We start from the raw sequence: 17,825 nt of genomic DNA, 5'->3' as shown, positions 1-17,825 counted from the left end.
GTCTAAAAACAAACATGGAAGAAAGGAGTTGCTTGCCTGACATGAAGGAAACCCAATACATGTTGTTTTGGATCACCATTTAAACCAAGTTCTTACACCTTTTATTAGTTGATGGAAGCTGATTCTCCACTTCGTACAATAGAATCCCTTAGCTAGTCCCTTAAGTGTGAACTTTATGTATACAAGTAATAGCTCTAGGTATGGGCAAAGTTGAATGTGTCATTCATGTAACAGACTTTATGTACAATGTAACACAGTTTTAATTATAAAATGTTGGAAGATCAATGACCTGCATTGCCACATCTAGAACTATTCTCAGCTGTTCGGTATGAGGAACTCCCATTCTCTGCTGCGTATTTCTACCAGGTGCATCAGCCCTCTCCTTGTATATTTGGGTTGCTGCCTCAGCCCAGTACACAGGCAATGACCCAATTGGTTCAACAGCCCTTTCTGTATAACCTGAAATGTGAATCGACTTCACAGGGTTCCCCAGTGGACCTTGCTTCCTCCAATGCTTTCCTCATCCTCACAGGGCACATTGATCCTGGCCAAGTTTGCGCTGGTGCTCCAGGCTCCAGGGCATGTGAACTTGGACTCCCTGGGTGATGTATCATCACCCAACAGGCCTTGTCCCCCAGTCCTGGTTACAGGCAATGTTTTGCAGAACTTCCCCTCCTCACGAGCCTATCTAGCTGCTTGGCAGAAGACAATATTTGGGGTCTCAGCATCCCCTTCATTTGTATCTTTGAAGTTTTGCTTCTTTTGAAGCATCTACCTCTCTGTTCCCGCTAGCTCTTGAAAAAGATTGTCCCCGAAGTCGATAGTCCCACAAGACAGGCCATGGTAGTGACTAGATTTCACACCTGCATGTTAGTCACAGTAATGTGTCTCAAAAGATTAGCCCAGGGCTCCTAGCGCTGCCGTTTATGATCCTTCTATCAGTCCCATCTCCTTCCTGAGCTGTGCCCAAGTCGCTTCCTTGTAACTACTCACCTCTCGCTGAATCAAAGAACACCCTTTGAAATGTACCAGGAAGGACGGGCCTCCATTCCTCTGGGTGTGTCCCACCAGCCTTACAGAAATACAGCAATAACTGAATCTGTTTGGGGTATCTTTCTACCTCTTCTCCAACACAGGGCCTTCCATGTATAGTGCCATCCACATGCACACATACACACAGTGCATGCTTACAGCATACATGCACTGCACAGTACTGGATCCTGTATATACTGTGCCACCCACAGGCACTCAGACATCTAGCATATGCATTTAACATGCACACACTACTCAGCACTGTATCCTTTATGTACTGTATCACTCACAGGCACACATACATCCAGCATGTGCATTTAACAATCCCACAGTGTATCCTTTATGTATTGTACCACTCACAGGTACACAAACAACCAGCAGATGCACTCATGCATGCACCGCACAGAACTACATCCTTCAGTTATTGTACCACTTATAGGCACACGCACCACCAGCACAATCATGCACCATGCATGCACTATTCAGTACTGCATTATCCCTGTATGATACCCTCCTCAGGCACACATACACCCAGCACTTCATGCCAACCTGATGTAGGCCAAGGGTGAGTTAAGCACACAGTAGAGGAGCATTTAAAAAGTGAGTGAGCATGTAGGATTCACTCCACAGACAAAGGTTAACAAGCACTGTCAAAGACAATAGGTCTCGCCTATGAGAGACCTATTGGCTTTGGAAATGTCTTTTAACCATGTTATACACTAGAATGGCTACTGTTCAGCATGGCTAAAAGTTAGTGGCAATCAGTGTGGTGGGGTAGATTTGAGTGGGGCAGATGAGGGTAGAGTGGAATGGGGTAGATTGGGGTAGAGTGGAGTAGATTGGTGCAGAGTAGAGAGTACGTAGAGGGAGTAGAATGGAATGGGGTGGATGGGGTAGAGTATTGTGGTAGATTGGAATGTGGTAGATTGAAATGGGGTAGAGTGGAGTGTGGTGGATTGGGGTGTAGTTGGGTACATTGGAGTGGAATAGATTGCTGTTTATTACAGTGAGGTAGATTGGAGTGGAGTGGGGTATACTGGAGTGGAATCAGGTAGATTGGAGTGGGGTTTAGAATAGGGCAGATTCAATGGATTATAGTAGGGTAGAATGGAATGGTGTGGGGAAAGATTGGGGTAGTTTGAAGTAGGGTGGAGTGGTTTAAATCAGAGTGAAGTGGGGTAGAATTGAGAGTAGTGTAGAAGATTGGCATGGGGTAAATTAGAGTTGAGTAGATATGGTAAGGTGGAGTGGAGTGTGATAGTGCGGAATGGGGTAGATTGGAGGGTTGTAAGGTAGATTGGAATGGGGTGGGGTAGATTTGAGTGGGTAGATTCAGTAAAATAGAGTAGATTTTAGTGGAGTAGACTGGAGAGGAGTAGATTGATTGGGGTAAATTGAATTGGGGTAGAGTGGAGTATGGGGTGGAGTGGGGTGAATTAGAGTGGAGTGGGGTAGATTGGAGTGGTGTGAGGTAGATTGGGATAGGGTGGGGTACATTGGAGTGGGGAGAGGTGGTATATTGAGGTAAAGTAGGGTATATTAGAGTGGAGTAGACTGGGAAAGATTGGCGTGGGGTAGATTGGAGTGGGGGAGTGGGATAGATTGGATTGGGGTCAACTGGGTTGAAGTGGATTGTGGGGGTGGATTAGAGTGGTGTGGGGTAGATTGGGTAGGGTGGTGTTTATTGAAGGAGGGTAGATTGGAGACTGGTAGATTGGGTTAAGGTAGGGTAGATTGGAGTGTAGTAGAATAGATTGGAGTGGGGCAGAATGGATGGGGTAGATTGAAGTAGGGTAGTTTTGTGTGGGGTAGGGTACATTGGAGTGGGGATGAATGGAGTAGATTGGGACAGAGTGGGTTAGATTGGACTGGAGTGGGCTAGATTTGAGGTAGATTGGAGTGAAGTGGAGTGGGGTAGATAGGGTGGAGTGGATTGAAGTGTGGTAGATTGAGGTGGAGTGTGGTGGATTTGAGTGGGTAGATTGCAGTGGGGTAGATTGGGGTAGAGTGGAGTGGGGTAGATTGGAGTGGAGTTGGAAAGATTGGAGTTGAAATGATATTGGAATGGAGTGAGAAAGATTGGGGAAGAGATAAGTGAAGTGTGGTCAAATGGAGTGTAGTGTAGTAGATTAGGGTGGAGTGGGGTAGATTGGGTGGATTAAAGTAGGGTAGATCGAATTGGAGTGGGGTTGTTTTTTAGTCGGGTAGATTGGAGTCTGGTAGATTGGGGTGGAGTAGATTGAAGAGGTTTGGTTGGATCGGGTAGTTTGGAGTGGGGTTGATTGGAATGGGAAGTGTAGGGTGGGGTAGACTGGAGTGGACTTAGGTAGATTGAAGTGGGTAGAGTGAGGTGGGGGTAGTTTGCAGCTGGATGAGGTGTAGTGGGAGTGAAGTGGAGGAGAGTTTGGTATATTGGAGTGGAATAGATAAGGGTAGATTCGAGTGTTGTATATTGGGATGTATGTAGATTCGAGTAAGGTAGATTGGTGCAGATTAGAGTGGAGTAGTTTGGAGTGGGGTAGATTGGAGTAAAGGAGAGTGGAGTAGATTTGGGTGTAATGTGGTAGATTGGAGTGAAGTGAGATAGGGTAGGTTGGAGTGTGGTTTATTGGAGTGAAGTGGTGTAGATTGGGTGGATTGGAGCGTGGTAGATTGGATTGGAATGGAGTAGATTGTGGTAGATTTGAGTGAGGTAGATTGGAGGGGTAGATAGTGGTGGAGTGGGGAGATTAAAGTAGAGAGGAGTTGGATAGATTGCAGTGGAGTTTGTAGTGGAGTGGGCTACATTGGAATGGAGTGGGATAATTTAGACTGAGGTAGATTGAATTGGAGTAGTGTGGAATGGGGTAGATTGAAGTGGAGGCAGGTAGATTCTGTGGAGTGGGTATGATTGGGGGTACATTGGAACCTCAGTTGATTGGGGAATGGATTGGAGTGGAGTAGGGTATATTTGAGAGGAGTACAGTGGATTGGGGTGGGGTGGAGTGGGGTAGATTGGAGTGGGGTAGAGATAATTTGGTTGCATTGAGTAGAGTGCAGTAGATTGGAGTGGAGTAGATTGGTGTAGTGTAAAGTGGAGTGGGGTAGATTATTTAGTAGTGGAATGGATTGGTGTAGATTGTGTTAGAGTGGGGTAGATTGGGGTGGGATGGAGTAGATTGAAGTGGAATAGATTGGAATTGTCTGGGGTGGATTGGGGTGGGGTGGGTAACTTGGAGTGGGGTAGATTTGAGTGTGATGGATTGGAGTGAAGAGGGTAGGTTGGGTGGAGTGGGGTAGATTGGAGTGGGATAGATTGGGGAAGATTGTAATAAAGTGGAGTGAGGTGCGGTAGATTAGAGTACATTGGTGTAGAGTGAAGTGGGATAGATTGGAGTGGAGTGGGGTAGATTGGCGCGGGGTAGAGTGGGGTATATGGTGTGGAGTAGAGGGAGTAGAGTGGAGTGGTGTGCTGTGTTGTAGAGTGAGTGGCATACATTGAGGTGGAGTGGAGTCGAGTGGTGTGGTGTGTTGCAGAGTGTCTTAGAAAGAAGGGGCATGGAGTGGCATGGTTTAGAATGGAGTGGAGTGTCATAGAATGGGGTGGCATGGCATAGAGTGGAGTGGCGTAGCCTGGAGTGTGTATGGTGTGGTAGCCCACTGTCATTACAGACAACTCTTTTTCAGTTGAAATGGCCATTGCATTTGCACTGAAATATGGTTTTACTGCACACAAACAATAATGGTGCAAATGTCATCCCCTAGTGTAATATATTTTTTATCGTAGTCAAATATTTGTTTCCACCACACTTCAGAATTACAAAAAAGTGCTTCATTGTACTAATTCTGAAACATCAGCACAGTCCCTTTTTTGAAAGTTGTGTGCTAGAAAAAAACACATCCTACAACATCTCCTCTTATATGGCTACTCGGCAGGAGTGTTACAAAAATTCTCTCACTTTGAAGTGAGAGAAAGAAAAATAAACCCCAAGCTCGCCTGGAAGAGAGATCCTGACATTTGACCTCTGTCTTTGAATGCACAGCAAATGTGATAAGATAAGAACAAAATTTAAAGGTCTGTTTCTAGAAAGTGAGTTTGAGGAAAAATATAGTAAACAGGGTTTGGGCAATGGACACCCTAAACCAGATACAGCCAACAAGCAGAAAGCCAGAAAATGCGAGTTACTAGCCACAAAGCTACTGATAAGCAACGGGTAGAATGCATTCCTAGGTCAGTTTTCTGAATGCGCCCAAGTTGTCTTTAGCAAAAAACCAGACAGCTGCGATGTCTGGTAGGCTTCAACATAAAAATGAGCTGTTCACTCCTATTGATCACTACATGATATGCTGACACCACTAGATTTCTGCTGCTTAACTCCTGGCAAAGGCAATAACCTTCTACCACAATGTGGGTAGCGCTTTGGGCACTCCTCCTGGTCCAACAAGACCACAATCCGTGAGACAGGCCTATGTCATAGTACACACAAATGATCCCTGTTTGCCTATGACAACAAAAATCAGTATTATGGAGCCAGACTTCAGTAGAGTTGGGCACTCTCAGGGCAGGGGTGCACGTCCAATCCATGAAGAGGACTTTTCCATCCCAACACCTACCATCTTATCACTGACCCACTGCATGAATATTGATTCTCTCTTTCTGACCTAATGTTATCTAGAGGTGTCAGAAGAAACTAGTTACATGTACAACAGAAAACAATGGTGAATGAATGCGTTAGCAGAAAGAGCCTTGGGAAGTAGCATGGTGGTAAGAGAGAAACATCCCTTCTGAAGCTGCCTAAGAAGAAAAAAATGTCTTCTTATTTGGACCGTTTTTAAGGCACTCAACTCACCACTCTAGAAACAGCTGAGTGGTAATTTTTAGGATCTGATATTTGATGGAGAAGGGACAAATACAGAAAGCACTAAATGGTTTTCTCATATGTTGATATCAGAGAATGACTGCAATAGAAAGCACCAATCATGGATGGGATATAGCTATGAAGAAGTCACTTAGGAGCAATAGCTCCAAGTAACGCAATCTGATTTTAAGCCTGCATACCTCAAGACTCCCCATTAATTGCACTCAAAAAATTATACATGACACCTAACAACTTTAACTAAGTATCATAATCTCCAAATGCAAATTAGACAGAATAAACAATATGTATTTCTTCTGACCAAGTTTATGAATAAAGTTGCACTAAATCAAAAGGAGAGTAAACCATACCGGTTTTATTGCCAAAGACTCGCGATTGTTGTCTCTGAAACCCTGAACCACTAATTACCACCATTAGCATATATAGGCCCTCATTCCAACCCTGGCGGTCTCTGACCGCCAGGGCGGAGGGCAGCGGAAGCACCGCCAACAGGCTGGCGGTGCTTCCAGGGCTATTCTGACCGCTGCGGTAAAGCCGCGGTCAGAAAAGGGGAACCGGCGGTTTCCTGCCGGTTTTCCCCTGGCCCAGGGAATCCTCCATGGCGGTGCTGCTTGCAGCGCCGCCATGGGGATTCCGACCCCCTTCCCGCCAGCCTGTTTCTGGTGGTTTTCACCGCCAGAACCAGGATGGCGGGAACGGGTGTCGTGGGGCCCCTGGGGGCCCCTGCACTGCCCATGCCACTGGCATGGGCAGTGCAGGGGCCCCCTAACAGGGCCCCATACAGATTTTCACTGTCTGCTTTGCAGACAGTGAAAATCACGATGGGTGCCACTGCACCCGTCGCACCCCTGCAACACCGCCGGCTCCATTCGGAGCCGGCCTCTGTGTTGCAGGGCCTTTCCCGCTCCTAGCGGGAAAGCCAGAATGGCCGCCGCAATCTTTTGACCGCGGAGCGGCCAAATGGCGGTAACCGCATGGCGGGGCGGCTACCGCCGCCCGCCGCGGTCAGAATGACCGCCATAATCGCCTCTGCGGTGACATAGTAGATAGCGTCATCATCGGTTCCAAACCTGGTACGCGCTTCTCCAGGTGAGTGATGCCTCCAATAGGATGGGGAGTGTCTGGAAAAAGATATACGTAGAATCTGTGCAGAGAACTGGTGAAACCTACCTCCTGTACCTAAATAAGTATGTTTATTGCGAAGAAAAGGGGATAGGTGTAAGATTAACAAGCACTAGCAAAGCCAATAGGTCCCGCCTTTGAGGACTACTGGTTTTGCCAATGCTTTATGGGAATGTTATACAGAACCTGCAAAAAAACATTTTTTCAGTGTTGTGTAGCATCGGCCATACAAAACAAAATTGAAAAAAATAAAACTTATGACATGGCATGCCCTTAGATGTTTGCACGCTCATATGAAATATGGACACATTTTTTTTTAGATAATCCAGTATGAATCAGTAAATACAAAATAAACTGGAGTAGTGTAAAAGCGATTTACCTCCAATAAGAACATCGTGCTCTAACTTTAAATATAATAAATATGAAATTATAGTACGAAGTATGTTAAACGAACAATAGTTAAATATTCTGTAAAAAAAAAAATCAGAATGCAAGAATGCCTCCATCTGAGCATTTAATTTTGAAATAAAATGTTAAAGCACATAAACTGTGAAAATCCCAGAATCAAAAATGCAAATTTTTAAATATGAAGTCACATAGCTTTTCATGGAACCCTGAAACTTTCAACAAGTTTAAAAGCAGTGCGCTTTTTCTTATGTCTAGAGTACGTGCAGAAATGAACATACAGAATCAATACATTAAGAATGCATGGTACCGGCATCTGCTAAAATGGCACAACTTCTTTGCTGACCCATGTGATAAAAAAAAACATACATTAACAATAACAAATGTGACACTTGCATTCAAACCAGTGAAGTGTTGCACTCTTGACCAAAGCACTAACCCCTGCACCGTCTTGCCTGCTGTACGTAATATTTGGGTGCACATTGTGATATAGCCATAGCTTTTAAAAAGAGGGTCTTATAAAGAAATGAATTCAGCTTTTTACCGTCATAATAACTTAACTGCTCTCCAGCCTAGAGGGAGAGACATATTAAATCAATGGCACTCTTTAATAACAAGCCTCCATGGGATGTAAGTTTGCAATTGAAACCAATGCCACAATAACACGTCAGAGAAACGGCCCCATCTCCCAGAGAGGCTGTGCACTGCGAATAAGAAAAGGAATGATAGTTAAATATATTCAGTGTCCTGGTAAGGCTAGAAAGGCTCACTGCGCCGCATTCACATCCATGTGAACAAATCATTACATCGGGGGTAGCGTCAGCAAGAACCTTACTGCTCAGGCAACAAGGCCTCTAAACAATGGAAAAGGTATAGACATTAAACTCGGCAACTCTGCTCTCGCAGCAGACATCCAAGATGGCAAACACCAGAGCATTAAATCTCAGCAGATGTGCAGCCGCTGTGCACCTATGCGGGCGAAATGAATCCAGCACGAAAGCATGCAAAGGAAGGTGCTGGGCCAGTATACATGAAAATATACATCGAGACACATGAACAGTTATAAAGATACTTGAACAAATGGCGGTTTGCGGAGAGAAACAAGAATAAGAATAAAGAAACAAACAGCGTGTGAGAAGGGGAATAAAGAAAATCGGACAACGGAAAGTGTACCGGAATCACAGCACAGTTAGCCGAAGGACACTAATTAGGATGAATCAATCTGCACTTTGTCCCTGCACCACAGAAGAAGCAGACAGTAACAATGAGGTACACTCTGGCCAATTAGAAGGCAGCAAAGTAGAGGGATTAATCGAACGAACGGAAAGCAGTGAGTGGGATGCAAGCTGCTTAATGTGCGTACGCTTTGCAAGTGAGAGCGCATGCGCTATTGCAAGCGATACCTAAAAGTGAATACATTTGGAGTTTGTGTGTGCTACAATACATGAAGATTTTCGAAGAACAAGACATGTCTGTTCCTATGTGATGGTTTATGTATTTAACATAGAAACTGCAAATTTCTCATTAGACAATGTATACTTTTTTTATATTGTTACCGCAGAACATTTTCAGTTCAGGTTTGAAAGGAAGAAAATGTTTCCAGCTTAACAATGTTAGAATTTTGGACGAAACATTCATTTTTAGTACATGTAAGAGGAAGTTGTAGCTTAGAACAAGCAGAAGAACAGGATTTTCAGTCTAAGCTGTTCAAGAATACAAACTGAGGAAGGCATGTGTTAAGCTCAAAATAATTAATACTTATTCCTTAAACACCAAGAGACAAATAAAAAAGATAAAATGAACATTCTAAGATTTAACTGTTTAAAAAAAAAAAAAAAGTTACAGGAGGGCAGAACCTTGTGATTCAGTCCTGGAGTAAATAAGCTTTAGTGCAATTGGTACATGAATAAATGTTCACCCAAATCACATCTAGCAGTAAGTGACTTAAAAGAACAAGCATTAGCAAAGCCAATAGGTCTTATCCATGCAATAGCTATTGCCTTTGCCAATGTGCCTTAGCCATGTTGTATACCAGCATGGCTGCTGTTCAGCATAGCTAACAGTGGCTTAGAGGAGAGTGGTGTGGAATAGAGTTTAGAGTGGCACATAGTTGAGTGGCGTAGAGTGTCATATAGTGAAGTGACATAGAGTGGAGTGGCGTAGAGTTGAGTAAAGTTGAGTGTCATAGAATAGATGGGCATATATTGAAGGAGTATAGTGTGGAGTGATGTAGTGTGGAATAGTGAAGTGTAGAGTGAAGTAAAGTGCCATAGAGTGGATTGAAGAGGCATGGAGTAGCATGGAATGTCGTGGAGTGTCATAGAGTTGCCTAGAGTGAAGTGGCATTGAATGGTGCAGAGTAGAGGGGAGTGTGGTGGAATGTTATGTCATAGAGTGGAGTGTCATGTCGTAGAGTGCTGTGTCATGTTGTACAGTGGAGTACAGTGTTGTAGAGTGGAGAGGCTTAGAGTGGAGTATGCATGGTGTGTTAGCGCCCTGCCATTAGACAACACATTTTAATTGAAATGACCATTACATTTGCATTTCTGATAAAACTATACAGCACACAAACAATAATGTGTGGAAATGACATCACCTAGTGTACTGATTTGTTTTTATCGTATTAAAATATTTGTTTCCACTACATTTCTGAATTACAAAAAAAATGTGCTTCCTTAGGGTTTTCCTAAAACAGGTATATTCCGAAATATTTGCACAGTTCATTTACAGACATTTAAATTTTGTTGTGTGCGAGAAAAAAACCTTTTCTTTCTCAGTACCAGGCAAGATTGTCACACAAATCCTCTCAAAGACAGAGTCTGACATTTGAGCTCTGACTTTGAGTGCTCAGCAGATATGACAAATTAGGAACAAAATGTAAAGGTCAGTTTACAGAAAGCTAGGATTTGTGGAAAACTACAAGGAGCGATGGTGAGCATGTTTTGCTTCATGAAGGGATGAAGAAATGCTGTGCAGCCTAAAACAAATAATGCCAGCAAACAGAAAGCCAGAAAATGTGAGTTGCAAACCACAAAGCTAACGTTAAGCAATGTGTGAAATGCGTTCCCAGGGAAGCTTTCATATTGCCCACTAGATTCTTTTCAGAATCATACAGCTGTGCTGCCTTTTAGTCTTCAACTAAGAAAACTGGAAAAAAGAATACTGCAGACCATAAAGTGAAGAAAAGCTAAAGCATCGTAAGAACACGCAAAGGTGACCGAAATAGCTGCTAGATACATCACACCTGTCATCAGATTACACATAAAATAAAATGTCTAGCAGGTCTACCCTACTATTCTTATATATGTGCCTTTGTATGCAAAGGGAAAAATAACATTGCCTAGTGTTGCTGTTTTGTCCATGGATAGTATGTCGACATTCACAACACTACTGTAATTTCTTATACTGATATGGTTCATTTGAAATTGAATTGGCACCTCTCACAATGTCTTATATTCAGCATGTGTTATGATAGGGATGGACCTAGCATGTTTTGTTTATATTTCCCCTTAGTTTATATTTACCCTTATTCCCATGGATCCCAGAAGAGACATAGGGCCTCAAGGCCACCATGTTGGCGGTAATCTGACCGGCATATTAAGAATTACACTGTGAAGTCTGCCACAAAACAGCCCAATTTCCGAAACCGCCAGGACACTGGAGGACGGAGAAGAGGCGGTCCTACCGCTAGGCTGACAAGAATCCTCCCATCATATTATGATCCACAAATCACAACAGAGGTCCCCCCATGGCGGAAAACCATTGGCTGTGTGAACCGCGATGGTCAGAACTCACATCACACTGAATACAACACCACATTGGATAGTTTGAATATCTCACACCTGACACACATCCACACACTCAACACACCTACACACTCCACTATATAACACACCCCTACACAAACCACAATCCTTAGCAGCCAGAACACCACACACAACCACAGAGAAATTACCATCACAGAGTTTCTATGACAAATTGTCACATATACACATTTTACCATACAAACATCACACACCTGAACAGCATACACAACAAGCAATTTACCTTCACACACAACTGCCACCCACTCACATCACTGCATCTATACCTCATCACTTACTTTTTGTTCAATATTTATTTAGTTTTTTAAACACTACCCCGATGTCTTTACCACCACTGCCATGCCCCCACAAAACACCCACTTGTCATGGTAGAGCCACACCTGTTCAGAGCACAGGTCCAGCAAACATCAATAGCCAGGAAAAGGGAGTTGGGGCAAAGAATAGTCAACAGGGTCAATTCTGTAGGCAGCTATCCACGCACAAGGGAGGACATCAGGAAGAGGTGGAACAACCTCAGGTGGAAAGTATGTTCGATGGCCGTCAGGCACCAGCTGGCAGTCCTCAAGACAGGCGGTGGGCCCCCACCTCCTCCCCCACAGTTCACATCTTGGGAGGAGAAGGTCTTGAACATCCTGCATCCTGAGGGTCTGACAGGAATACCTGGGGGAGTGGAGTCTGGTAAGTCCCCACAACATTCATGTCACCCAATTGTTTTGTCCTGGATGCTCACTCACCACCTTAGCCCACCTCAGTTAACAAACCACCCACCACCCCGCTGTCCAAATGTCCCAATTTCCCTCTCTGGCATGCCACATGTCCACTAAACTCACCTGGCTCCACAGCACTTGGGAATGGCATGTGAAGTATTGGGAACTGATAGCACTACAACTCCCAGAAGGCAATATTCCACCATTACAAAAACCTGAACAGTGCACCAAATGGGAGATGTCATGCATGACGCCTATCTAAGACATCATGAATGTTCTACTGTGAAACAGTATATTGCAATGAAAGCAATGCAGTTGCCCACTATCATTACAATCAAAACACAGTTACAGCTGAGTGCCCCATCAAACTGTCCTTTGCAAAAAAGGCAAACCATGGAATTGACTCACCTGGGGGGAAATATAGATGCCAAAGTGGATGTACATGCAATACATCCAGATAGAGTTCAATGTCAATGTCTTACTCCCATACTGTGTCCCTACTCTGACACTATTGTGCATCGTGCACCTTTTTGTGCCATGTATCATGCTCAACACTTCACTAGGCAACAAAGGACAAAACTCATGTCAATAGTCAGACAATATAAGAGAGTGTCAGCAGTCTAATAACTACCAACATAGTTTAACATATTTGAGCATGGTTTATGGTTTTGAAATTTCAGTGTCTCATGTTGTACTAAGATATGGCAGCTGCTGTCATTGTCATTTCTGGGGATCATGTTAAGGCACTGTGTGCATCTCAGCCAACTTCACTAATACTGAAACAGAAAAATCAGTTATTGTATCACTTACAGAAACTCTGTGTTCCACTTCTCCCACAGGTAACCTTGCCATTGTCACCATGAAGAGGATACCAGAGACTACCAGCACCCCTCTGGATGAAGGCCCCAGTGAGGACAACACAGCTGGATGTGTGGACACCGAGGACAAAGCTTGCCCATCAGGGGCACCAGGTCAGTCAACAACTGTCAGCCTCATCCTGCCCACATTGACTCCTCCCAGCCCCGATGCATCCACATCACAGGCAACTATTCACCCCCAAACCTGTGTCCCAAGGGCTGTTTTTACCATTGTGTGCCCCACAGTACAGGTACTGGAGTCTCCTTGTGTCACTGTAGGAAAGGACCATCCTTCTTGTCATGTTACCCCCCAGCTTCTACCTGTTTGTCAGTGTGTTTTTACTATCTGACTGGGATCCTGCTAATCAGGAATCCAGTGCTCATAGTTTGTGGCCTATATGTGTTGTCAGTATGCTTGACTGTGTCACTGGAGTTCTATTAACCAGAACTCCACTGCTTATTCTCTCTCTATTTACCAAATTTCTCACTATAGTCTAGTGACTCCATATTCCAATTCAGATTGGTACACTGGTCCCCCCTTCTAAGTCCCTAGTATATAGTACCCAGGGGTTTGGGGTTTTAGGAGATCCTTACGGGATGCAGTATTTCTTTTGCCACCCATAAGGAGCTCATACAAACACTCCTTAGAGACTGCCACTGCAGCCGGAGTGAAATAGTGCACACACTATTTCACAGCAATTTTCACTGTACCAGGTGTCACCTATATATCTAACCTTCAGTTACTGAAGGCTAGGTGGAAAGTTACTGTGCGTGACGGCACCCTTGCACTAGCAAATGTGCCCCCACGTTGTCCAGGACCAATTTCTCAGACTTCGTGAGTGCGGGGACACCATTATAAGCGTGCACTACATAAATGTCAATACATATAGGTAGCTTCACAATGGTAACTCCGAATAGGGCCATGTGAGGTGTCTAAGATTGTGAAATTGAATCCCCAATCCAAAACTGGAATAGGGGTGCAATTCCATGCACCCTGGGGGCTCCACCATGGCCCCCCCAGTACTAGCAAACCAGCTCTCCACTGCAGCCCTAGCTGCTGCCACCTCACAAACCGGTTTCTGCCCTCCCGGGGATTGAGCAGCTCAATCTCAGGAAGGCAGAACAATGCATTTCCTTTAGGAGAGGGGTGTTACACCCTCTCCCATTGGAAATAGGTGTTACAGGCGTGGGAGGGGTAGCCTTCCAGAGCCTCTGGAAATGCTTTGAAGGGCACAAACGGTGCAAGGGTCGCTCCCCTGGGGGCAACATTTTTTCAAGGCCATTTCGGCCTATTTTTATTAGGCCAATCTGCCCCCAAGGGGGGCAGAAACCACTAGACACCATGGATTTTTTTTTTATGTACACATAAGGGGAGCGACCCCTTGGGCAAGGGCCGCTCCCCAGGGGGGCAAATAATTTTACGGCAGTTTCTGCCCCCAGGGGGGCAGAAATCCCCTAGACACCAGGGAAAATGTTCTTTATTGTTTTTTTTGTGTGTTTTTTTAATGTTTGGGGAGCGACCCCTTGGGCAAGGGTCGCTCCAGGGGGGGCAAATTATTCTTAGGCCATTTCTGTCCCCCCTGGGGGCAGATCAGCCTTGCGATCTGCCCCCGGGTGGGGCAGAAACCACTAGACACCGGGGAATATATATTGCTGTGAGCTATTTGAAGTAAGGGGAGCGGCCCCTTGGGCAAGGGCCGCTTCTCGGGGGGGGCAAATTATTTCTAGGCCATTTCTGCCTCCCCGGGGGCAGATTGGCCTAATATTATTATGCTGATCTGCCCCCGGTGGGGGAGGGCAGAAAACCACTAGACACCAGGGTTAATTTTTTTTTTGTTTACTTTTATTTTTTTATGTTTGGGGAGCGACCCCTTAGGCAAGGGTCGCTCCCGGGGGGCAAATTATTATTAGGCCATTTCTGCCCCCCGGGGGCAGATCGGCCTACTATAATTAGGCCGAGCTGCCCCCAGGGGGGCAGAAACCACAAGACACCAGGGATTTCTTTTTTTTTTATACTAACGCATAAGGGGAGCGACCCCTTTGGCAAGGGCCACTCCCCGGGGGGGGGGAGAGGGGCAAAATATTTTTATGCCTTTTCTGCCCCCCCCGGAGGCAGATCGGCCTAATATACCTTGGCGGATCTGCCCCAAAGGGGGGCAGAAACCTCTAGACACCAGGGATATATATATTTTTTATTTACTTTATGTTTGTATGTATGGGGAGCGACCCCTTAGGCAAGGGTCGCTCCCCTGGGGGGCAAATTGTATTTAGGCCATTTCTGCCCCCCTTGGGGGGCAGATCAGCCTATTTTTGTTCGGCCAATCTGCCCCCAAAGGGGGCAGAAACCTTTAGACACCATGGATCGGTGTGTGTGTTTTGTTTGGAGGGGGCAGCCCCTTGGGCAAGGGTCTCTCCCCATGGGGACACATTACTGCTGGCCATAACTGCCTCCCTTGGGGGGCAGACTGGCCTATTTTGGAAGTCCTACCTGCCCCCAAGGGGGGCAGAAAGCCCACCAGAGACCAGGGAAGATTTTTTTGCAAAATAAGAGGTTGGCGGTATGGCCATACCCCCACTCCAAATAAATGGGGCCAAAGTTGTTCTGCCCACCAGTGGGCAGATTGGGCATTTACCCCCAATCCACACCCCGGGGGGACAGAAAGTCTACTAGATGCCAGGGAATACAAAAAATAAAAGAAAATAGTGGGGTGGTGGCTACCAACCAGTATGGGCCTGGTTATGCCCTCATCCGAACTGAAGGGGCTAACAGTCTTTCAGCTCTCCCCCGCACACTAAAACATCTTATCCCATGGCAAGCAAGAGGACATTTGATTATTTTTGGTTTTTATTTTACATTTGGGCCATGAGAGCTTGGTACCTCTCAAAATCTTCCCACTTGGAATGGTGAGGGCTGCACTTTTATTTACTTTGGGACGCTGCCATGTACAAAAATCCACAAGACCTAGACACATCTGAAAACTAAACATCTAGTTGATTCCAGGGTGGTGTGCTTCACATGCACCCCGCACCATTTCCTTACCCACAATGCCCTGCAAACCTGCAACTTTGCTGGAAAGCACACATTTTCCCCACATTTTTGTGATGGAACCTTCCGGAATCAGCAGTAATCCACAAAATTCCAACCACCCAGCATTGTCTCATCTATACCGATAAAATGTCTGCTGCACTTGTCAGCCTAAAAATGTTTTTTTTCAAACTGCCCTTTTGGACCCACTTTGGTTCCCCCTCAATTTCAATGTGTTTTTGGTTCTTCCCTGTCACAAACACTTGGCCCACCTACACAAGTGAGGTATCAACTCAACAACAGCCTTATTCGGTCTTTTGAGGCCATCAAAGCATAAAAAATACAGTACATATCGTAATTAAAATTAAAAACATAAATAAGATAATACGTCCAAACTTAATACTTAATATATATATATACAATAATTAAAACGTGGCAGCAATAAAAATACGCCCCTTTACTTTTTATCCACAAATTACTAGATCCTAAAATGGTTAAAAGTAAAAGATGGAAAGATTTATTTCAGTGATCGACATCGTATATACCAAGCGGTCGCAAGGAACTTGCTAACCGCGAGGATTACAGGTTTGGAGGAATCACTCTTAAGTATCCTAATAGCTGTGGAACACTGCCTCAAGGCCAAATCTCAGCAAATTGCACGAATCCATTTTGTCCTTGGAATAGTGTATGCGGGGCAAAAGAACATAAAATGTTCAATGGTTTCAGAGCTGCAAAGACAAGCAGGGCAAAGATCAATAGATAAGGTAGCTCCCCAATTTTTTGATAGGGTTAACAAAGGCTTCCAAAGCGAAGGCTATCATTTTTACCGTGAGACTGAGGGGAACGTTGGGTGGTAGGAAATTTGTCCTGGTGCAGTGATCCCACACAGAAATGTGGGAAAAAATTGATTTTTTTAGCTAGCTTTGTGGTTTGCTGAGGATTCTGGGTAAGAAAATATTGGGGGATCCACGCAAGTCACACCTCCCTTGACTCCCTCGGGTGTCTAGTTTTCAGAAAAGTCTGGGTTTGGTAGGTTTCCCTAGATGGCTGCTGAGCCCAGGACCAAAAACGCAGGTGCCCCCGCAAAAACAGGTAGTTTTCTATTTGCTAATTTCAATGTGTCCAGATAGTGTTTTGGGGCACTTCCTGTTGCGAGCACAAGGCCTACCCACACAAGTGAGGTACCATTTTTATCAGGAGACTTGGCGGGGAACGCTGGGTGGAAGGAAATTTGTGGCTCCTCTCAGATTCCAGAACTCTCTGTCACCGAAATGTGAGGAAAAAGTGTTTTTTTAGCCAAATTTTGAGGTTTGCAAAGGATTCTGGGTAACAGAACCTGGTGAGAGCCCGACAAGTCACCCCGTCTTGGATTCCCCTAGGTCTCTAGTTTTCAAAAATGCACAGGTTTGGTAGGTTTCCCCAGGTGGCGGCTGAGCTAGAGGCCAAAATCCACAGGTAGGCACTTTGCAAAAAACACCTCTGTTTTCTTTGAGAAAATGTGATGTGTCCACTTTGTGTTTTGGGGCATTTCCTGTCGCGGGCACTAGGCCTACCCACACAAGTGAGGTACCATTTTTATCGGGAGACATGGGGGAACGCTGGGTTAAAGGAAATTTGTGGCTCCTCTCAGATTCCAGAACTTTCTGACACCGAAATGTGAGGAAAAAGTGTTTTTTTAGCCAAAGTTTGAGGTTTGCAAAGGATTCTGGGTAACAGAACCTGGTGAGAGCCCCACAAGTCACCCCGTCTTGGATTCCCCTAGGTCTCTAGTTTTCAAAAATGCGCAGGTTTGGTAGGTTTCCCTAGGTGCTGGCTGAGTTAGAGGCCAAAATCCACAGGTAAGCACTTTGCAAAAAACACCTCTGTTTTCTGTGGAAAAATGTGATGTATCCACTTTGTGTTTTCAGGCATTTCCTTTCGCGGGCACTAGGCCTACCCACACAAGTGAGGTACAATTTTTATCGGGAGACTTGGGGGAACGCTGGGTGGAAGGAAAT

The 17,825-nt window shown here is 45.0% G+C and overlaps 1 protein-coding gene across 2 annotated transcripts in view; it reads left to right on the top strand.

Moving 5' to 3' along the window:
• The window catches only part of LOC138261626 (uncharacterized), a 276,437-nt gene that overhangs the window by 45,458 nt on the left and 213,154 nt on the right, over positions 1 to 17,825 (top strand). Inside the window, exon 2 of one of the 2 annotated variants that reach the window (XM_069210752.1) lies at positions 12,786 to 12,917. The exons of the other annotated variant lie outside the window; for it this stretch is intronic. Coding sequence (XP_069066853.1) covers positions 12,843 to 12,917 — 75 coding nt within the window. The 5' untranslated portion in view covers positions 12,786 to 12,842. The remainder of the gene's footprint in view (positions 1 to 12,785; positions 12,918 to 17,825) is intronic. 2 annotated transcript variants of the gene reach the window in all.

Source organism: Pleurodeles waltl, chromosome 10 (assembly GCF_031143425.1).
Source record: "Pleurodeles waltl isolate 20211129_DDA chromosome 10, aPleWal1.hap1.20221129, whole genome shotgun sequence".
In the NCBI taxonomy this organism is placed as follows: Eukaryota; Metazoa; Chordata; class Amphibia; order Caudata; family Salamandridae; genus Pleurodeles; species Pleurodeles waltl.
This window is presented reverse-complemented; position numbering and strand designations above follow the sequence as displayed.